This window comes from Neofelis nebulosa, chromosome 6, assembly GCF_028018385.1.
Source record: "Neofelis nebulosa isolate mNeoNeb1 chromosome 6, mNeoNeb1.pri, whole genome shotgun sequence".
Lineage (NCBI taxonomy): Eukaryota > Metazoa > Chordata > Mammalia > Carnivora > Felidae > Neofelis > Neofelis nebulosa.
Genome location: NC_080787.1, coordinates 83,120,385 through 83,143,756, shown reverse-complemented (window position 1 = coordinate 83,143,756; position 23,372 = coordinate 83,120,385). Strand labels below are relative to the sequence as shown.

The following is a 23,372-nucleotide window of genomic DNA, read 5'->3' as shown; positions in this document are numbered from 1 at the left end:
CAATACTATTCCTGCATTTTTACAAGCAAGATAGATAAAGTCCCACTTTGAACTTTCTTAAAATCATGAAGTTAGTAGTTAGTAGAGGCAAAAAGGAAATAAATGTCTTCTCCTCTTTGCTGTTATTACTGTCAGCTTCCTTTACATTAGAGTTTCTCAACTTTGGTACCACTGACATTTTGGGCTGGATAGTTCTTTGTTGTGGGCAGCTGCCCTGCAGGTTTTAGGTTTAGAAACATCTCTGGTCTCTGCCCACTAGATGGCAGCAGCACTCCCTACCCCTCCTTAGTGTGACAACCAAAAATGCAGGCATTGCCAAATATGGAGGTGCGGAAAGTGGGGGAGAATCACCCCTAGCTGAGAACTGCAGCTTTATCCAACTAATATATCACTTATGCCTCCATTTCATTTTATCCCTGTTTTAGAGACTTCTATTTGGCATATGGCCATCCTCTACCTCTACGCCAGGTTCTGTTCTCATTTGATAAATACTTTCCCAAACATCTTTTACTCTGTTTCTGAATTTGTATCCATTACATTTTTTCTTTAAGAGGATGATAGATATCTTGGGTTATATAGGTGATTGCATTCAGACATAATCTACCCCCAAGTTTGTACTTCACAGCTTACCTGCTAAAACCAGATTTATTTCTATAGAACTAAATATGTATTGGTTAAATATAAGTTCAATAATTATTTAAATCATTATTTAAATACATGCTGGTGAATTTAATGAAATTAAAATGCATCACTCCCTAATTAAACACTGAAAATTGTAGCTTGAAAAAAAGTTTTTGTATCCATGTTTATAGTTCAGCAAGATTCTGTATTTTAAGTTGGGTAACTCATAAATATTTAATTTTAAAAGACTAAGTCCCTGTATTATATAATATCTTTGCCCTTATCATTTTGGGGATCATGAAAAAAGGATTTTTTGGTAGTGATTGATGCACCTAATCTTTCACAAATATTGCTAATCTAAGTCATTTCATAATCTAAATTATTCTATTTAAAAAGTAAACCTAAATATACTGAGACTAATATTTTGTAATGAATTTAAAAGTTTAGCACAATAAAATGCAAATTTTTATTAAGTATTTGTTGAGCATTGTACTAGGTGTTTTGTAGGCACAGAATTAGATACGATTTTTGCTGGAGTAGAATTTACATTCTAATAAGTATTTAAATACATTTTATTCATGGAATCTATGTCATTGTAGAATTTACATTCAGTAATTGAGAACTACCATATTTTTCTAAAATTTATTAATATGAATTTCATTAATTTTCATAAAGGTGCTTTGAATTCCCAATAATATCAAGTCTAGTATTTCAAATGAATATAAATGGTTTGGTGTGCAAGGAGATGAGGAATGACTTAAGTTTATGAATTATTGCTGTGTAAAAACAGAATTAGTACATGCTGTTTTCTCATTAGATTCAAGTTTGGCTCTTGATTTCCGGAGAGAAGAATGTGAAGGATATTTAATATTTATTATACAAATAACATTATATATTCAGATTCTTTTTAGAATTGGTCATTAGCTACCTGTTGTGAAATATTTTAAAACTGTACACAATTAACCTTTCCTGCATTTAATAACTTAGATTGGTATTGGTTTCTAAGTAGTCTCATACTCATGCTCATAAATAGAGAACAGAAGTAAATGATGGTTTGTCTGACATTCTCTTGGCTGAGGTCGTGAATGGGGTTGAGATGGATGCTGACTTTCCTTTCTTCCCTTGCTCTTTTTTTACCCCTCACTACCACAGTGAACCACTCTCACTAAAAGGTCGATGACATATCTGTCAGGTATGCTTTATTAGAAAAAAAGACTAAATTTTATCAGAGTCTTCTCATTAATGGGTTGACAACTGGAAAATTCTGCAGTTTTGGCATTTTTAAAAAATTATATTCAATAAGTCTAAAGAGATTTATTTGTGATCATTCTGAAAGATGTATGTTACCTAAGTGAATCTCTCAGGGCAAATAAATGGATGAAACTTCCACTGAAATATTATATATTTGATTTTATATTCATTCATGTTTAAACATAAGACTTGGGGGAAATAGCATATATTTTTAAATTTGCCACAGACAAAATATCTTTAATATCAGCTCCAGTGGTTTGTCTTTGTTAGTACAACGTAAGTTTTACTAAATTTGATGTTGTATGGACTTCGGTTTGAAGTTTTGTTTTTTTTTTAACGTTTATTCATTTTTGAGAGAGAGAGAGACAGAGCATGAGTGGGGGAGGGCAGAGAGAGAGGGAGACACAGAATATGAAGCAGACTCCAGTCTCTGAGCTGTCAGCACAGAGCCCGATGTAGAGCTCGAACCCATGAACCATGAGATCATGACCTGAGCTGAAGTCGAATGCTTAACCAACTTAGCCACCCAGGTGCCCCTGGACTTCTGTTTGAAATAACTAATCCTGTGACTAGGGTTTTTGCAGTTTTTCTCAAATTTTTAAAACTGTGTTAGAATGCAGTTTGACTTTTATATTTAAGAAAAATATTTGTAATGAGAGCACTTAGCAATTTTTCCATCCCAATGAATATCTTTCTCATAATATGGCTCCACTCCCTGTAGACATACTTGCCTCTCCTTCAGTAGATCCTAATATTTTTCTACTCCTGTGTTTTACTTGTATTTACTTCATGCTATAAGTCTGCATAAATGAATATTACCCATTTGTCAAGGCTTACAATGATCATTCCTTTATAATCAGTTCTTAATTCACTTAACTAAAATATTTTCTTACTGTGTTGCCAGAATACATTTAAAACACTTATTTTTCCTGTAATCTCGTTAACTGCATGGACAGTGTTCTACAACTATTTCTACTATTTCCAAAACTTTTACATCACCCCAAACAGAAATTCTGTAACCATTAAGTGAGAGCTCACCTTTCCCCACCCCAGCTCTTGGTACCTCTAATCTACTTTCTGTTGCCATGAATTTGCCTATTCTGGATATTTCCTATAAGTGGAGTTATACAACTTTTATACTTTTGTGTCTGGCTTATTTCACTTGTAATGGTGTTTTCGAGGTTCATTCTTTTTGTAGCATGCATTAGAATTCCATTCCTTTTTATGGCTGAATAATATTCCATCGAGTATACATACCGTATTTTGTTTATCCATTCTTATAGTGACGGAACATAGGTTTTCATCTTTTGACTACTGTGAGTAATGCTACACTGAACATTCACATATAAGTATCTGTTTGAGTCCCTGTTTTCAGTTTTTTGGGGCTGTATTTTCAGTTTTTTGTTTGTTTTTGTTTGTTTTTTGGCTGTGTACCTAATAGTGGGGTTGTTGAATCATAGGGTAAATGTGTGTTTAGCTTTTTGGGGAACTACCAAACTGTTATCTTTAGTGGCTGCATCATTTTATCTTCCTTATAGTAATGTATGTGGGTTCTAATTTCTCTTTATCCTCTCTAACACTAGTTATTTCCCCTGGTGATAGTCACCCTAGTAGGTATCTCATTGTGGTTTTGCTTTGCATTTCTTTCATGGGTAATGATAGTAAGCATCTCCTTATGGGCTTATTGGACATTTTATATGTTCTGGGTAGAAATGTCTATTCAAATTCTTTGCCAGTATTAAATTGGGTTGTCTTTGGTTATTAAGTTGTAGGAATTCTTTATATATTTTAGATATTAAATCTTCATTAGGTATATGATTTGCATATTTTCCCCATTTTGTAAGTTGTCTTTTTACTTTCTTGATAATGTCTTAGGATGCACAGAAGTTTTGTAATTTGAAGTCCAGTTTACCTATTTTTTCTTTTATTGCTTGTGCTTTTGGTATCATACCTAAGATTCCAAGATTATGAAAATTTATCCCTATGCTTTTGTTTAAGAGTTGTATGGTTTTAGTTGTTATATTTAGGTCCTTGGTCCAGTTTTACTTAGTTTTTATATGGTGGGACAAAGCAGTCCAATTTCATTATATTACATGTGGAAATCTAGCTATCCCAGCATCATTTGTTGAAGAGAATATTCTCTCCCCATTGAACAGACTTTGCATTCTTCTTAAAAAAATCAGTTGGCTATTGATGTATAGGTTTATTTCTGTACTCGCAATTCTTTTCTGTTGGGTCTGTATGTCTACTTTTATGCCAGTATCTCTGTTTACAAGTAGCCTTGTACCAAGCTTTGAAGCTGGGATGTGTGAATCCTCCAACTTTGTTTGTTCTCTTTTCAAGATTATTTTGGCTTTTCTGGGTCTCTTGTAATTCCTTATGAATTTGAGGCACAAAAGGCTGTTGGGATTTTGAAAGGGATTGCATTAAATCTGTAGATTGCTTTGGTAGTATTGACATCTTAACAATAGTAAGCCTTCCTACATTGGTATTCTGAGGCCAATTCCAGTGTGTATGTGGGTGTTCCCCACATCAATAAGCAATTCTAGGACACCAGCTGGGTGTACAACAGTTCAGCTCAAATTTGACACCTGGAGGTAGTGTCAAATTCCACAGATTGAGGGCTGTGTCCTACAACACTGCTGCCTCCTCAACCCACCTTCAGATGCCAGTTGCAAGCCCAGGTTATCACCTGTACTTCTGACCAGCTGGCTATAAATCAGAGGTTCCCATGACCCCCCCTCAGGTTTGATTAATTTGCTGGATGGAATCAGTGCATAGACAAGGACTGGGGAAGGGGCACAGGGTTTTCATGCCATTTCCAGGCTTGCCACTCTTCCTGAGTCTTCACATGGTCACCAGTCTGGAAGCTCTCCAAACCGTCTTTTTTTAGTTTTCTTAAGGAAGCCTCATTAGATAGGACCAACTGATTACATCAGTGGCCATTGGTGGTTGAATCTTACCTCTAGCCCTTCTTTCCTCCTCAGAAGTTGGGGGAGTGGCACTGAAAATTCCTACCCCCTAATCACTTGGTTGTCTGCTCTGGCAACCAGCTTTCAATGTTAAGTGCTTTCCAAAATCTACTTCAATTGACAGGACAAAAGACCTCTATTGCTCGCCTTGTTTAGGGAATTCCAAGGGTTTTAGGAGTTTTGCACTAGAAATGGGACAAAGACCAAATGTTTATTTCTTATTGTAGATCACAATATCACACTCTCTATGAATACGGAATGTTTTCCCATTTTTAGTTCTTTAACTTTTTCAGTAATGTTTTGGTTTTCAGTATACGATCATTTACTTCCTTGGTTAAATTTATTCCTATGTATTTTGTTCTTTTAGATGTTACTGTAAATGGAATTGCTTTCCTTTTCTGATTGTTTGTTATAGAAACACATCTGATTTTTTGTATTGATAATCCCACCAAAATATTAAATTATTAGGAATGAATTTAACAAAAATTGTGTTATGATTTATATACTGAAAATCAGAAAACATTGCTGAAAAAAATTTTGGAAGACCTAAATAAACAGATTTGCAATGTTCATGAATTGGAAGTTTCAGTGTTGTTCAAATGTCCTATCTCCCCATATTGACCTTTTGATTCAGTGCAATATTAGTTAAAATCCCAATAGACTTATTTTTCATAGGAATTGACAAGCTGATTTTAAAATTTATGTGGAAAAAATTTTTTAATGTTTATTTGTTTTTGAGCGAGAGACAGGGTGTGAATGGGGGAAGGGCAGAGAAAGAGGGAGACACAGAATCCGAAGCAGGCTCCAGGCTCTGAGCTGTCAGCACAGAGCCTGACGCAGGGCTCAAACCCACGAACTGCAACATCATGACCTAAGCCGAAGTCGGACACTTAACTGAGCCACCCAGGTGCCCCAAATTTATGTGGAAATATAAGTAAAACATTAGCTAAGAGAGTTTGGAAAAAGATCAAAGTTTAAGGACTTACACAACTAGATTTCAAAATTATTATAAAGTCACAGTAGTTGAGACAGTGTGCTGTTAGTGGGAGGAAAGTCATATTATTCAGTGTAACAGATTAGTGAGAATAGACATATATCTGTAGCTGTAAGTGGTTAATTTTTGACAAGGGTGCCAAGGCAACTCAGGGAAGAAAGATAATCTTTTCAACAAATGGCCCTGTATTGATTTGACATCCATATGCCAATGAACCTAGTCCCTTACTTCATACTATATAAATAAATTAACCTCAGATGGGTCTTATACTCCCAAATAACAGCTAAAATGATAAAATTTTCTAAGAAAATTGTAGCAATCTTAGGATGTGCAAAGATTCCTTAAAGAGGGCACAAAAGGCAGCACAAATTATGAAATTTTTAAGTTGATTGAATCCATGCATTAAAATTCACTGGTTAACTTTATTCATTGTAAATTATGCCACAGTAAAGCTGAACAAGAGAAAAACAGTTTTTTTTTTTTTTTAAACTATCAAACTTCCTATCCATTTTTAGAAGGATTGGAGAGAATAACAGGTTTCATTCTTTTTATGGACTTTCACAAATAAGGGTCTGCATACTTTGGCAGGAAAAGGAGAAAGGTTGTTACTAAGAAGGTCAGTAACTAGCTTCGCTCATCAGTTAAGATAAAACTTATATTTAGAAAAGAAGTAGTGGTTTTGCTTAATAAGAAGTAATTGAAAGGGATTAAGAGTCACAAACTTCCAATTATAAAATAAATAAGTAATGAAGATGAAATGTACAGCATAGGGAACATAGGCAATAATATTGTAATAACTTTGTGTGGCAACGGATGATGAGTACACTTACTGTGGTGAGTAGTGTGTAATGTGTAGAATTGTCAGACTTCTATGTTGTACACCTGCAATTAATATAACATTGTATATCAGCTGTATTGCAGTTTAAGAAAATACAAAGCATACTATAAAAAGTAGTTGATATGTTTATTTTTTAGCTTGTTATTAATCACTGTCATTTAATTCACTTTAGAAATATAAACCTGGTCGATGTGATGATATTTTGAAATGGAAGCCTCCTAGTTTGAATTCTGTGGATTTTCGCCTAAAGATAACAAGAATGGGAGGAGAAGGGTAAGTATGCACTTCCCACCATTTTTACATGAAATAATACTGTTTGTATAAGGCTTCACTGTTTACTATATATTTTACATATATGTTACCCTCCCTCTGCAAAAGTGAAATACTTTATTTTACAATGTATGTATAATACCTCTACATCTGATTTTCAGCTATTAAAGCTAGTAATGTTTTGTAGCATCCTTTAAACTTTACTAATTTTGGTCTTTAAAAGTACAGATATTTCTCATATAAAAAATGAACTTTGTTAAATTGTAAAAGTGAAAATAGATTTCACTTAAGTAATCCTGTCAGGTGAATTATAAAAGTAAGATATGATCATTGTTATTATAACTAAATGTTTTGAGGTAAGCCCTTTTTACTTTGAAAGAAACTACTTCATGCTTGCGTTTACATAGCAAACATTTATCCATAGTTTATTAGGGTCAGGTTTTAATTGTTGATTTTCATTAAGATTTTTCATAATGTTCATTATGTGTTTTTTTCATTTACTGGTTAATCTTCCTTATATGACTTTATTGGTTGCTATTTTAGAATTCCTTGTTTCATTTCACCTTGTTCCACAAATTTTTATGATGTTAAATATATAACAACAAAGTAAGTAATGTTTGATCAAGGAAATCGTAAAGTAAATAACAGTGACAAAAGGATGAAAAGGTTACCAGTACATGCTATGGAATCCTTTTTGCTTGCCAAAGGTAAACTACAGATTTGTTTTTTGTAGCTAATGGAACAAAGGATCAGTTATATGAATCCAGACTCCAGAAGATAAAGTTTCTTAAGAGACTGGGCATTTTTATTTATTTATTATTATTAATTTATTTATTTTAAAGAAATGTGGTTAGTCCCACCTTTCTTTCTTTCTTTCTTTCTTTCTTTCTTTCTTTCTTTCTTTCTTTCTTTCTTTCTTTCCTTCCTTATTCATTTATTTGAAAATATAATTTATTGTCAAATTGGCTAACATTCAGTGTGTAAAGTGTGCTCTTGGTATTATTTTTTTTAATGTTTATTTATTTTTGAGAGAGAGAGAGGGAGAGAGAGAGAGTAAGAGTGAGCAGGGGAGGGGCAGAGAGAGAGGGAGACACAGAGTCCAAAGCAGGCTCCAGGCTCTGAGCTGTCAGCACAGAGTCTGACGCAGGTCCCAAACTCACAAACTGTGAGATTATGACCTGAGCTGAAGTCGGACACTTAACTGACTGAGCCACCCAGGTGCCACAAGACTGCATTTTTAGATGAAGGATACTGTGCAGTGTGGTGAATCCTAAGTAAAAAAAGGGAATGTGATAAATTATATGAGTGTCAATTTTCATAAAATAAGGGTATTTAATATTTTACATCCTTAAATAAGAGTTTGTGACTTAGTATATAGTATAGTTTAGTTAGAACAATTATCTGGGGCCCCAAATACTGTTTCTTGGAAGTATTTCACTCTGTATTGGTCTGAGTTTATCCAAGGACAGATGGGTTTTTAACTATTTATAGGATGGTATGGAATACATGTATTTATAGGACTATATATAGGACTGTATGGAATATATATATAATCAAAGAGTAGATAAAAGAAATAACATGGCAACCCAGAATATCTGTACACCAGATTCTTTGTGAGAAAGGATAACTTTGAGTTTACTTCTTTTTTTATTTTATTTTATTTATTTATTTATTTATTTATTTATTTATTTATTTATTTTTTAATATATGAAATTTACTGTCAAATTGGTTTCCATACAACACCCAGTGCTCATCCCAAAAGGTGCCCTCCTCAATACCCATAACCCACCCCCCATCAACCCTCAGTTTGTTCTCAGTTTTTAACAGTCTCTTATGCTTTGGCTCTCTCCCACTCTAACCTCTTTTTTTTTTTTTTTTTTTTTTTCCCTTCCCCTCCCTCATGGGTTTCTGTTACGTTTCTCAGGATCCACATAAGAGTGAAACCATATGGTATCTGTCTTTCTCTGTATGGCTTATTTCACTTAGCATCACACTCTCCAGTTCCATCCACGTTGCTACAAAAGGCCATATTTCATTTTTTCTCATTGCCACGTAGTATTCCATTGTGTATATAAACCACAATTTCTTTATCCATTCATCAGTTGATGGACATTTAGGCTCTTTCCATAATTTGGCTATTGTTGAGAGTGCTGCTATAAACATTGGGGTACAAGTGCCCCTATGCATCAGTACTCCTGTATCCCTTGGATAAATTCCTAGCAGTGCTATTGCTGGGTCATAGGGTAGGTCTATTTTTAATTTTCTGAGGAACCTCCACATTGCTTTCCAGAGCGGCTGCACCAACTTGCATTCCCACCAACAGTGCAAGAGGGTTCCCATTTCTCCACATCCTCTCCAGCATCTATAGTCTCCTGATTTCTTCATTTTGGCCACTCTGACTGGCGTGAGGTGGTATCTGAGTGTGGTTTTGATTTGTATTTCCCTGATGAGGAGCGACGTTGAACATCTTTTCATGTGCCTGTTGGCCATCCGGATGTCTTCTTTAGAGAAGTGTCTATTCATGTTTTCTGCCCATTTCTTCACTGGGTTCTTTGTTTTTCGGGTGTGGAGTTTGATGAGCTCTTTATAGATTTTGGATACTAGCCCTTTGTCCGATGTGTCATTTGCAAATATCTTTTCCCATTCCGTTGGTTGCCTTTTAGTTTTGTTGGTTGTTTCCTTTGCTGTGCAGAAGCTTTTTATCTTCATAAGGTCCCAGTAATTCACTTTTGCTTTTAATTCCCTTGCCTTTGGGGATGTGCCGAGTAAGAGATTGCTACGGCTGAGGTCAGAGAGGTCTTTTCCTGCTTTCTCCTCTAAGGTTTTGATGGTTTCCTGTCTCACATTCAGGTCCTTTATCCATTTTGAGTTTATTTTTGTGAATGGTGTGAGAAAGTGGTCTAGTTTCAACCTTCTGCATGTTGCTGTCCAGTTCTCCCAGCACCATTTGTTAAAGAGACTGTCTTTTTTCCATTGGATGTTCTTTCCTGCTTTGTCAAAAATGAGTTGGCCATACGTTTGTGGGTCTAGTTCTGGGGTTTCTATTCTATTCCATTGGTCTATGTGTCTGTTTTTATGCCAATACCATGCTGTCTTGATGATGACAGCTTTGTAGTAGAGGCTAAAGTCTGGGATTGTGATGCCTCCTGCTTTGGTCTTCTTCTTCAAAATTACTTTGGCTATTCGGGACCTTTTGTGGTTCCATATGAATTTTAGGATTGCTTGTTCTAGTTTCAAGAAGAATGCTGGTGCAATTTTGATTGGGATTGCATTGAATGTGTAGATAGCTTTGGGTAGTATTGACATTTTGACAATATTTATTCTTCCAATCCATGAGCAGGGAATGTCTTTCCATTTCTTTATATCTTCTTCAATTACCTGCATAAGCTTTCTATAGTTTTCAGCATACAGATCTTTTACATCTTTGGTTAGATTTATTCCTAGGTATTTTATGCTTCTTGGTGCAATTGTGAATGGGATCAGTTTCTTTATTTGTCTTTCTGTTGCTTCATTGTTAGTGTATAAGAATGCAACTGATTTCTGTACATTGATTTTGTATCCTGCAACTTTGCTGAATTCATGTATCAGTTCTAGCAGACTTTTGGTGGAGTCTATCGGATTTTCCATGTATAATATCATGTCATCTGCAAAAAGCGAAAGCTTGACTTCATCTTTGCCAATTTTGATGCCTTTGATTTCCTTTTGTTGTCTGATTGCTGATGCTAGAACTTCCAGCACTATATTAAACAACAGCGGTGAGAGTGGGCATCCCTGTCGTGTTCCTGATCTCAGGGAAAAAGCTCTCAGTTTTTCTCCGTTGAGGATGATGTTAGCTGTGGGCTTTTCATAAATGGCTTTTATGATCTTTAAGTATGTTCCTTCTATCCCGACTTTCTCAAGGGTTTTTATTAAGAAAGGGTGCTGGATTTTGTCAAAGGCCTTTTCTGCATCGATTGACAGGATCATATGGTTCTTATCTTTTTTTTTGTTAATGTGATGTATCACGTTGATCGATTTGCGAATGTTGAACCAGCCCTGCATCCCAGGAATGAATCCCACTTGATCATGGTGAATAATTCTTTTTATATGCCGTTGAATTCAATTTGCTAGTATCTTATTAAGAATTTTTGCATCCATATTCATCAGGGATATTGGCCTGTAGTTCTCTTTTTTTACTGGGTCTCTGTCTGGTTTAGGAATCAAAGTAATACTGGCTTCATAGAATGAGTCTGGAAGTTTTCCTTCCCTTTCTATTTCTTGGAATAGCTTGAGAAGGATAGGTATTATCTCTGCTTTAAACGTCTGGTAGAACTCCCCTGGGAAGCCATCTGGTCCTGGACTCTTATTTGTTGGGAGATTTTTGATAACCGATTCAATTTCTTTGCTGGTTATGGGTCTGTTCAAGCTTTCTATTTCCTCCTGATTGAGTTTTGGAAGAGTGTGGGTGTTTAGGAATTTGTCCATTTCTTCCAGGTTGTCCAATTTGTTGGCATATAATTTTTCATAGTATTCCCTGAAAATTGTTTGTATCTCTGAGGGATTGGTTCTAATAATTCCATTTTCATTCATGATTTTATCTATTTGGGTCATCTCCCTTTTCTTTTTGAGAAGCCTGGCTAGAGGTTTGTCAATTTTGTTTATTTTTTCAAAAAACCAACTCTTGGTTTCGTTGATCTGCTCTACAGTTTTTTTAGATTCTATATTGTTTATTTCTGCTCTGATCTTTATGATTTCTCTTCTTCTGCTGGGTTTAGGCTGCCTTTGCTGTTCTGCTTCTATTTCCTTTAGGTGTGCTGTTAGATTTTGTATTTGGGATTATTCTTGTTGCTTGAGATAGGCCTGGATTGCAATGTATTTTCCTCTCAGGACTGCCTTCGCTGCGTCCCAAAGCGTTTGGATTGTTGTATTTTCATTTTCGTTTGTTTCCATATATTTTTTAATTTCTTCTCTAATTGCCTGGTTGACCCACTCATTCGTTAGTAGGGTGTTCTTTAACCTCCATGCTTTTGGAGGTTTTCCAGACTTTTTCCTGTGGTTGATTTCAAGCTTCATAGCATTGTGGTCTGAAAGTATGCATGGTATAATTTCAATTCTTGTAAACTTATGAAGGGCTGTTTTGTGACTCAGTATATGATCTATCTTGGAGAATGTTCCATGTGCACTCGAGAAGAAAGTATATTCTGTTGCTTTGGGATGCAGAGTTCTAAATATATCTGTCAAGTCCATCTGATCCAATGTATCATTCAGGGCCCTTGTTTCTTTATTGACTGTGTGTCTAGATGATCTATCCATTTCTGTAAGTGGGGTGTTAAAGTCCCCTGCAATGATCACATTCTTATCAATAAGGTTGCTTATGTTTATGAGTAACTGTTTTATATATCTGGGGGCTCCGGTATTTGGCGCATAGACATTTATAATTGTTAGCTCTTCCTGATGGATAGACCCTGTAATTATTATATAATGCCCTTCTTCATCTCTTGTTACAGCCTTTAATTTAAAGTCTAGTTTGTCTGATATAAGTATGGCTACTCCAGCTTTCTTTTGGCTTCCAGTAGCATGATAAATAGTTCTCCATCCCCTCACTCTCAATCTAAAGGTGTCCTCAGATCTAAAATGAGTCTCTTGTAGACAGCAAATAGATGGGTCTTGTTTTTTTATCCATTCTGATACCCTATGTCTTTTGGTTGGCGCATTTAATCCATTTACATTCAGTGTTATTATAGAAAGATACAGGTTTAGAGTCATTGTGATGTCTGTATGTTTTATGCTTGTAGTGATGTCTCTGGTACTTTGTCTCACAGGATCCCCCTTAGGATCTCTTGTAGGGCTGGTTTCGTGGTGACAAATTCCTTCAGTTTTTGTTTGTTTGGGAAGACCTTTATCTCTCCTTCTATTCTAAATGACAGACTTGCTGGATAAAGGATTCTCGGCTGCATATTTTTTCTGTTTAGCACACTGAAGATATCGTGCCAAGCCTTTCTGGCCTGCCAAGTTTCAAAGGAGAGATCAGTCACGAGTCTTATAGGTCTCCCTTTATATGTGAGGGCACGTTTATCCCTTGCTGCTTTCAGAATTTTCTCTTTATCCTTGTATTTTGCCAGTTTCACTATGATATGTCGTGCAGAAGATCGATTCAAGTTACGTCTGAAGGGAGTTCTCTGTGCCTCTTGGATTTCAATGCCTTTTTCCTTCCCCAGTTCAGGGAAGTTCTCAGCTATAATTTCTTCAAGTACCCCTTCAGCACCTTTCCCTCTCTCTTCCTCCTCTGGGATACCAATTATGCGTATATTATTTCTTTTTAGTGTATCACTTAGTTCTCTAATTTTCCCCTCATACTCCTGGATTTTTTTATCTCTCTTTCTTTCAGCTTCCTCTTTCTCCATAACTTTATCTTCTAGTTCACCTATTCTCTCCTCTGCCTCTTCAATCCGAGCCGTCGTGGTTTCCATTTTGTTTTGCATTTCGTTTAAAGCGTTTTTCAGCTCCTCGTGACTGTTCCTTAGTCCCTTGATCTCTGTAGCAAGAGATTCTCTGCTGTCCTGTATACTGTTTTCAAGCCCAGCGATTAATTTTATGACTATTATTCTAAATTCACTTTCTGTTATATTATTTAAATCCTTTTTGATCAGTTCATTGGCTGTTGTTATTTCCTGGAGATTCTTCTGAGGGGAATTCTTCCGTTTGGTCATTTTGGATAGTCCCTGGAGCGGTGAGGACCTGCAGGGCACTTCCCCCGTGCTGTGGTGTATAACTGGAGTTGGTGGGCGGGGCCGCAGTCCGACCTGATGTCTGCCCCCAGCCCACCGCTGGGGCCACAGTCAGACTGGTGTGTGCCTTCTCTTCCCCTCTCCTAGGGACGGGATTCACTGTGGGGTGGCGTGGCCCGTCTTGGCTACTTGCACACTGCCAGGCTTGTGGTGCTGGGGATCTGGCGTATTAGCTGGGGTGGGTAGGCAAGGTGCACGGGGGCAGGAGGGGCAGGCTTAGCTCGCTTCTCCTTAGGTGATCCACTTCAGGAGGGGCCCTGTGGCAGCGGGAGGGAGTCAGATCCGCTGCCGGAGGTTTGGCTCCGCAGAAGCACAGAGTTGGGTGTTTTCGCGGAGCGAGCAAGTTCCCTGGGAGGAACTGGTTCTCTTTGGGATTTTGGCTGGGGGATGGGCGGGGGAGATGGCGCTGGCGAGCGCCTTTGTTCCCCGCCAAGCTGAGCTCTGCCGTCCGGGGGCTCAGCAGCTCTCCCTCCCTTTGTCCTCCAGCCTTCCCGCTTTCTGAGCAGAGCTGTTAACTTATGACCTCCCAGACGCTAAGTCGCGCTTGCTGTCGGAACACAGTCCGTCCGGCCCCTCCACTTTTGCCAGCCAGACTCGGGGGCTCTGCTTGGCCGGCGAGCCGCCCCTCCGCCCCGGCTCCCTCCCGCCAGTCCGTGGAGCACGCACCGCCTCGCCGCCCTTCCTACCCTCTTCCGTGGGCCTCTCGTCTGCGCTTGGCTCCGGAGACTCCGTTCTGCTAATCCTCTGGCGGTTTTCTGGGTTCTTTAGGCAGGTGTAGGTGGCATCTAAGTGATCAGCAGGACGCGCGGTGAGCCCAGCATCCTCCTACGCCGCCATCTTCCCGGATTCATCCTTTGAGTTTACTTCTTATCAGTACTTACCTAAACATTATTTCTCTTATTTAATCCTTGGGAAACAATGTTAATATCAATACCAATTAATGTTAATCATTAACATTTTGTTTTTGTTGTTAATCAACATTATAAAAATGCTTTATATTAATATGCTATTAATTATTAATATTGATAATTAAATCTTATCAATCAATTTTTTGAAATTGCCTCAAACTATATGTATAAAATCTTTGGATAAGTATTGATAAGTATTAAATTCAAGATTATTCTTCCTGACAAAGTATCTGGTGTACAGATATTCTGAGTTGCCAGTAAATTCTGGAACCTGTATGTTGATAGTCCTGCAAGCCGAGTGTAGGCCTGATATGTTTTTCGGAAATGCCTTTTGGAAGACTGCTTCACTTCCAGCAGTGGAAGCTGAGGGATTAATTCTGATAGGCTACCTGCATCTTTTTTTTCCCATAAAAGACATAGATGAATATGGTTCTCGTGAACTATTAGTCCAAAGGTAAAATAAAAAAATTTAAATTGCTTTATTACTTAATTTTCTATTTTGTCTAATACTGTATTTATAATACAGAGTTAAGGAATATAAACCCTTGTGTGTGTTTTATTGATGTTGAGTTTTGAAAAATTATTTTGTTTTATTTTTTATGGGTCATAATTGTTAGCACTTAAAAAGCTACGTGAGGCTATGTATAGAATGTCCATTTTCTAAGTAGCAAGGAAACAACTGTTTCCTTGCAGTTGTCCATTGCATTTGAATACAGCAGAATGGAATTCAGTTTAGTAGTTTGTCATCCCAGTTTTGCTTTGTTCTTAGTATTTTTTAATGTACATTTTGTTCTTTTAAAATTTTAGCTATTTTTCAATGTCTTCTTACCGAAAAAGAAAAGGATTTACTTTTGATCCTAGTGCATCTTTTTTTTTTTAATTTTTTTTTTAACATTTATTTATTTTTGAGACAGAGAGAGACAGAGCATGAACGGGGGAGGGTCAGAGAGAGAGGGAGACACAGAATCTGAAACAGGCTCCAGGCTCTGAGCTGTCAGCACAGAGCCCGATGCGGGGCTCGAACTCACGGACCGTGAGATCATGACCTGAGCCAAAGTTGGACACTTAACCGACTGAGCCATTCAGGCGCCCCGGTCCTAATGCATTTTTAAAACATCAAAATGTCAGCATTGAGGGTGATTTTATGATGGGAATATGGAAGTTACATTGGTGTAGGTACATAATTTATTTATAAAACATGGGTGTCAGTTTTCAAAAATAGGGTATTTAATATGAAATACAGTGTGATAACTATTACATAAAACATGTAATATTCAGTTAGCCAGAGTAATATGGGTTTTTAACGTAAAGAATGTTATGTGTTATAGCAGTTTCCACTAAATAAATGAGCTTGTATCTAATGCTTATGTTAGATGCAGTATGTTAGAGAGCATTTTAAGAAATCTGCCTGTAATAGTTTGAAAGGAGAATAGCTATGTCTCTAAATTGTAAGAATCATAGCATGTGACCAGTGAAGTGACACTAAGATATTAAAATACCATCAGACAAGCTCGTTTCTTTTCTTGATTGTACTTGTAAGTATTTTTAAATCTAAAAGCTCATCTAATCTAAAGCATAGAATGGAGTAGAATGTCTTAAAAGATAGAATACAAGTACCAATCCTTGAAAATGTCTCCAGCTGCTGTAATAAAGTGGGTATAGTATAGATTCTTATGAGATTGAAATTTAACACAAATAGAAAAATGCATTATGTTGAATGCCCTGTTAATGGCAATTAAAACCTAAAATTTGCTTTTTATTTAACTGCTTTTAGTATCATTTCTGAAAATTTGGGGTGTATTAACTTTGATTTATCATGACCTAAATAATTTCTCTATATCTCAGTTATTTACATTGTGTTGAACTTTATAGGCACACTATATAGATTTTCATCTAAGAGCTATATGTTATTTTAAAAATATTGTGGGTTTATATTAATTTATTTGCAACCAAAAACCGTGGTCATTGTGTGAAAAGCTAGGATTACGAAGGTAGTCTGTATTCTGGAAAGTGCTAACTCTTGAGTACAGTCTCCATGACTTATAGTGAGTGGGGTGAGCTTATTATTTGTATAGCCAAGTAGTTTAGAGCACATATTCTAGAGTTAGACTGCCTGGGTTTAAATATCCTTATTAGCTGTGTGACCTTGAGCACACTCCTTTTTTCTGTGCCTCATATTCCTCATTCATATAATAGAAATTGGAGTCATGAGATTTACAGGGATTAAATGAGCTAATATATGTAAAATATTTTAGAACAGATGGCACCTGGTAAGCATTTAAGTGTTTGTTGTTATTTTAATTAAAATTGATTTAAAAGTGCATATTTCCTTTCTTCAAAGTTTTTATTTATTTTGAGAGAGAGAGAGAATGTGAGTGAGAGCGTGGAGGAGCAGGGAGAGAGGGAATCCCAAGCAGGCTCTGTGCTCTCAGTGGGGAGTCCAATGCAGGAGGGCTCAGGGCTCAGTCCCACAGACCATGAAATCATGACCTGAGCCGAAATCAACAGTCGGACACTTAACCGACTGAGCCACCCAGGCGCCCCTATGTGGTTCATGGTGACTTGAATATAATAAACACTCAAGAAATATCAAATGGTGAAGTGTATATATAAACATAAAAATACAAAAAGGTGTGTGTATAAGAATTAAATTGAGTTATCACCTATAATAGGAAGATTGGAAATATTCAGTGTCTTTTTTTTTTATTGTATAAATCTTTTGAGATTTATATCTATATCTTCATCTATATTTACATCTATATCTTCATATGTGTTTCTAGGAAAGTTGCTAATAACATTCTAAATAGTGTCTTTTATAAATTGGTCCAGACTGTTGAGATATAAGATTTTCTTAAAGGTTTGAAACTGAACTCAGACCTACCATCCAACTTTGTTGTTTGATTTTATATTCACATATAGTTATGTGATGTTAATAGATATATCAATTTGGGTATAGTCAAAAACAAAAACAGCAAATATTTTAACAGAATTGATTTAAAATGAAGAATTGTAATCAGTTATTAAAGAACTGAAAAGGCAAAAATATGTTGAAGAGATAGTAACTGCAGGAAGCACTTACCATGCAAAGGGGAACAAATGAATGGAGGTGAATTATTAAAACTGAAAAGCTTAGAGGCACCTGGGTGGCTCGGTAAGTTGAGCATCTGACTCTTGATTTTGGCTTAGGTCCTGGTCCTCAGGTAGTGAGCTTGAGCCCTGCATTGGGCTCCACGCTGAACCTGGAGCCTGCTTGAGATTCATATTTTCTCTCTCTCTCTCTCTCTCTCTCTCTCTCTCTCTCTCTCTCTCTCTCCCTCCCTCCCTCCCTCCCACTCTCTCTCTGCCCCCGTGCCCCTCTCCTCTGCTTTCTCTTTCTAAAAATAAAAAATGAAATATTTAAAAAAAACTGAAAAGCTTGGAGAAGGCCCTGGAGAGCTTATAAGAAGGTCACTGCCAGCTGCTGGTGGTGTTGCCTCAAGATCTTGGAGGATATATCTTATGGCTCTAAATTTTGACATCTGAAGACGTGTACAGTACTGGCTAGCAGGTGCTGAGTTTTCAGAGGAGGCCCAATGCAGTTGATCTGAGGACTGCGGGAGTCAACTGGTACTACTGGGATCAGTTGTCACTCCAGGGTAGAGAACTTTTGCTGCAAACAGGAGCGAATAGGTCCCTTCTTTCTTCTTTAGTCTTTTACCCCCTGCCCCCAAGAATTATACAACAAACTGGAGCAAAGAGAATGAGTTTGAAGTGAAGTGACGATACCTTAATATTACCTCAGTCCACTTCTTTAGTTACTTATCATCCATTCACTTCTACACATGCTTGAATTTCCATAAAACAGCAAAAATGGTATTCTTTCACTTGAGGTGCATATATTCTTACTGTCCCTTCGAAGTACAGGGACACAAATTCCCAGTTAATCATTTACCCATTTCTAGGAGACAGTCATGCTGTCTATCACTGGGTGATGTTAATCACTCCTCAGATTCAGTCATGATTCCATACAAATACTATTGCTTAATGACTGAATTGTAAAGTTAGTTGGCATTGGCAGTCTTGACACCGGTCATAAGACCATAGCTGAAGCTTTCTTTTTCCTCTGTCCATTTCATTTTTCCTTTGTTCTGAGATGATCTAGGCTAAAACATAAAAACGTGGTGAGGTGACACAAAACCTTTATTCCTGATAGGTCTGGTCCTCAGTGGTCTTACCTTTTTTTGTTGTTTATGCAGTTTTCCATTAACTTTTACTGTTGGACAGGAAGCACCCCAGAGAATACCCTAGGTTCCAGACATAGCCCTTCCTAATGGTTTCTGTAGCAACAATCTGTCTTGTCTTTGGTAATAGAATCAGTCACATCAGCTAGCAGAGTAATCCATCTCTCTCTGTCTGTCTCTCTTTTTGCTTGTTGGTTCAGATAACATGAGAAGCACAAAATGGTCAACTAGCAGTTTCAGTTTCTAATTCAGTGGGGTATTCTTGTGTCCCTTGATATAGAAGCACTCTTATTTGCAAACCAGAATTTCTACATTAAAGTTGCTGGGATGGAAAACAAAAGTTCTGTGAGTAGATAATTAGGAATCATATTGAGATGAGGATGGTCTTTGACTCCTGTATTTTGGCTAAAGGAGAAACGACACCATATATTTGGTCACAGATTTAAAGTCCTAGCCCACAACCATCCTTTTAAAATGTGGTCTCCTAACTGGTGTTGTAATTGAATTTTCAGTTGACCATTATACTGTTCTGTTAAGCCAGCTGCTTCTAGGTGGGAGGTGAGGCCAGTGAATTTCAAGGCGTTGAGCCCATTGCCCCAATTGTTTTTGAAGTAAGTTTTATGGAAACTCATGTTTTAAATTAAAAAAAAATTTTTTTAATGTTTATTTTCAAGAGAGAGAGTGGGGGGTGGGGGTGGGCAGAGCATGAGCACGGGAGGGGCAGAGAGAGGAGACTGGAATTGGAAGCAGGCTCCAGGTTCAGAGCTATCAGCACAGAGCCCGACACAGAGCTTGAAATCACAAACCATGAGATCATGACCTGAGCCGAAGTCAGATGCTCAACTGAGCCACCCAGGTGCCCCTATGGCAACTCATGTTAATGAGTAAGACATTCAGTAGGTCCATAGAAGGTGATGTTAGTAGAAGTGTTAAAGAGAAAAAAAATGTTATCTAGAATATTTATGTGATCTAGTAAGGATAAACTGCTTCTCTCTCCATGATAGAAGTCAGTGTAATCAACCTACCAAAAGACTTACAATATGCTGTCATTCTAGTGATCATAGTGATCCTTGCTCTGTGGGTCAGTGGCTGGTTAGTTCTCCTGGGGAATGATGCCATATCAAGGGACTCATTCATTGTGGTCTCAAGTGTTGGCAAGTTGAACACTTGGTGGTAGCTGTGGCCAGATCATCTGTGTTGAGGAAAGAGCCCAGGCATAGCCTTTGCCTCTTCCACTGTTGCCATTTTCACAAGGACTCCTTGAGTAAACTCTGGGATGGCTGGGGAAATAAAAGAATTGACATTCAGAATGAGTCATTTTGGCCACCTGATTATTGAAAGCCTCCTTTGTAATGAATACCTATTTCTTCATAATCCATGCCTATTCTGAGTGTTCCCTTTACGTACCTTTCCCACCTTCCCCATACCTTCATTGTCACTAATCTTCCAATCCTGTTTTTTCCATATCCTTGACCAGTTTTCTGAACTATCGGCAGTCAGTGTAAATTTATGCTTCTGGCCATCATCTCTCAGTCCAGGCTGTATGTTTCAAAGCTTGGCCCATTGGTAGAATTTCCCATCACTGATGTCTTCAGGCTGTTGTCATGCAGCAGTCCATTTCCCTTTTTTTCTAGGACATCATGGAACTTTAAACTATTTGTAAGTTTTTTCCTTCCCCCATCTGGTAATAAGAAATTCCCCCTTACCTTATGAAGATAAAAAGCTTCTGCACAGCAAAGGAAACAACCAACAAAACTAAAAGGCAACCAACGGAATGGGAAAAGATATTTGCAAATGACACATCGGACAAAGGGCTAGTATCCAAAATCTATAAAGAGCTCACCAAACTCCACACCCGAAAAACAAATAACCCAGTGAAGAAATGGGCAGAAAACATGAATAGACACTTATCTAAAGAAGACATCCGGATAGCCAACAGGCACATGAAAAGATGTTCAGCGTCGCTCCTCATCAGGGAAATACAAATCAAAACCATACTCAGATACCACCTCACGCCAGTCAGAGTGGCCAAAATGAAGAAATCAGGAGACTATAGATGCTGGAGAGGATGTGGAGAAACGGGAACCCTCTTGCACTGTTGGTGGGAATGCAAATTGGTGCAGCCGCTCTGGAAAGCAGTGTGGAGGTTCCTCAGAAAATTAAAAATAGACCTACCCTATGACCCAGCAATAGCACTGCTAGGAATTTATCCAAGGGATACAGGAGTACTGATGCATAGGGGCACTTGTACCCCAATGTTTATAGCAGCACTCTCAACAATAGCCAAATTATGGAAAGAGCCTAAATGTCCATCAACTGATGAATGGATAAAGAAATTGTGGTTTATATACACAATGGAATACTACGTGGCAATGAGAAAGAATGAAATATGGCCTTTTGTAGCAACGTGGATGGAACTGGAGAGTGTGATGCTAAGTGAAATAAGCCATACAGAGAAAGACAGATACCATATGGTTTCACTCTTATGTGGATCCTGAGAAACATAACAGAAACCCATGGGGGAGGGGAAGGAAAAAAAAAAAAAAAGAGGTTAGAGTGGGAGAGAGCCAAAGCATAAGAGACTGTTAAAAACTGAGAACAAACTGAGGGTTGATGGGGGGTGGGAGGGAGGGCAGGGTGGGTGATGGGTATTGAGGAGGGCACCTTTTGGGATGAGCACTGGGTGTTGTATGGAAACCAATTTGACAGTAAATTTCACATATTAAAAAATAAAAATAAATTAAAAAAAAAAAGAAATTCCCCCTTGATATTAGGTGTGGATTGAAGAGAAGAAAGCGGTTGCCTAAGTAAAGAAACCATACCTCTACCTATATTTTCTGGACTTACTCAAGCCCAGTATCTTATGTGGCATTTCTACTTAATGAATAGTATGTTCCTATTGTCCCGACACTTTATGGCTTAGTGGGTCAAATAGTACCCATTTCATCATGGGCAACTTAAGTCATCATGTGGTTACGTGTTTCAGTCTCTTTCAAAGTCCAATAGCAAGCTAGGATCTGTTTCTTAAAGGATTGATGATCTTTAGGAGATGGCATGTTTTTGCTCTAAAACCCTGAAGACTGGTATGATTCTCTTATTGGGCCTTGCCCAAAGCTCTAGACAATGGATATGGTGGGCTATAAGGTTCAAGTAGCAGAACGGCTTATACTATAGCTTGGATTTGTTACAGAGCTTTCTCTTTCTCTGATCCCAACTTATAAATGCTTTTCAAGCATTGTGTCCCCGCTCCCCCAACCCCCTTTTAGTAGTAAATAGTGCACATGTAGCAACTTGTCTTTACCTTGGAGAGGCTGTCTGACAGCTCTTAGGCCATTGGACTGCTTAAAATCTTACTTCAGTAATGGACTCCTTAATTTTGTGGATTTTCTCTCTCATCTTTTGTCTCACATATATGTCTTACTAAGGGATCTAAAGAACTTTTTGCTTCTTCCTCATTTTTAATAAGTGTAAGTCCAGAATCATCAGTATTATGGATAAATGTTTTGTTCTATGTAATGTTAGAATGATCACCATCTCTGGAAAAAATAAAGATAATAAAAGTGGTGGTAAGGCTATAGAGATATTGGAACCCTCAAACATTGATATTGAGATTGTAAATTGGTGCAGCCACTCTGGCAGTTCCTTAGAATGTTAAAGATAGACTTACCATATGACTGAGCAGTTTTAGTCCCAGGTATATATGCAAGAGAAATGAAAACCTATGTCCACAAAAAATCGGTCCATGAATCTTCTTCGCAATATTATTCATAATAGCCAAAAAGTGGAAACAATCCAAATATCAGTCAACTAAAAAATGGATAAATGTGCAAACAAAATAGCTCTTCTATTCATCAGACTTAGTATAGTAGATCCTCTTAAGCAAAGAGGCTCTGGAAGGTTACCACTTAGATTTTAATTTCAGCTCTGCCACTCTTAGGTTAAATCTTTGTGTTACTTGTGTTTCTATAGCTGTATAATGTAGATAATAGAAGTGCCTATCCCTTGTGGAAAGTGAATGAGATAATACATACAAACATTTAGTCCACTGCATGTCACATAATAAAAACTATATTAAACTATTAAGAAAAAATGACTACTGTCTCTATGAAGTATACTATGGCAAAAAGCAGGAGAGTTGATGGCCATAAATTATATTGTTGGTCATGCCAGGCCAAGGCAAGTATCTTCTGATAGTACCTCAGTTAATATAGAGACATATTTGCCAACTTGTAGTTATATGTAAGATTTCAGATTGTGTTGATTTGCTTCATTAAAGATAGCACATCTGGAACAGCAGCAGCATTTGCTGTCACAATCTGATTAAATGTATGGTAATTTGTAATCATTCTTCATGATTATCCACCTTCTGTATAGGCTAAACATCTAAATTAAATGGATATATGATTGATATTTATCACTCCAGTATCTTTTTAAGTCTTTGATGGTGGCACTAATCTCTGTACCTGTCTTGGGGATATGGCTGCATTATTGCTTTTGCTTTCTATCCTTGGTAGGGAGAGCAAGTTCCAGG

General features: G+C 37.3%; 1 protein-coding gene across 1 annotated transcript in view; it reads left to right on the top strand.

Annotated features, from left to right (window-relative positions):
• The window catches only part of RNGTT (RNA guanylyltransferase and 5'-phosphatase), a 317,924-nt gene that overhangs the window by 168,619 nt on the left and 125,933 nt on the right, over nt 1-23,372 (top strand). Inside the window, exon 13 of the mRNA XM_058734685.1 lies at nt 6,849-6,949. Within this exon, the coding sequence (XP_058590668.1) occupies nt 6,849-6,949 (101 nt within the window). The remainder of the gene's footprint in view (nt 1-6,848; nt 6,950-23,372) is intronic.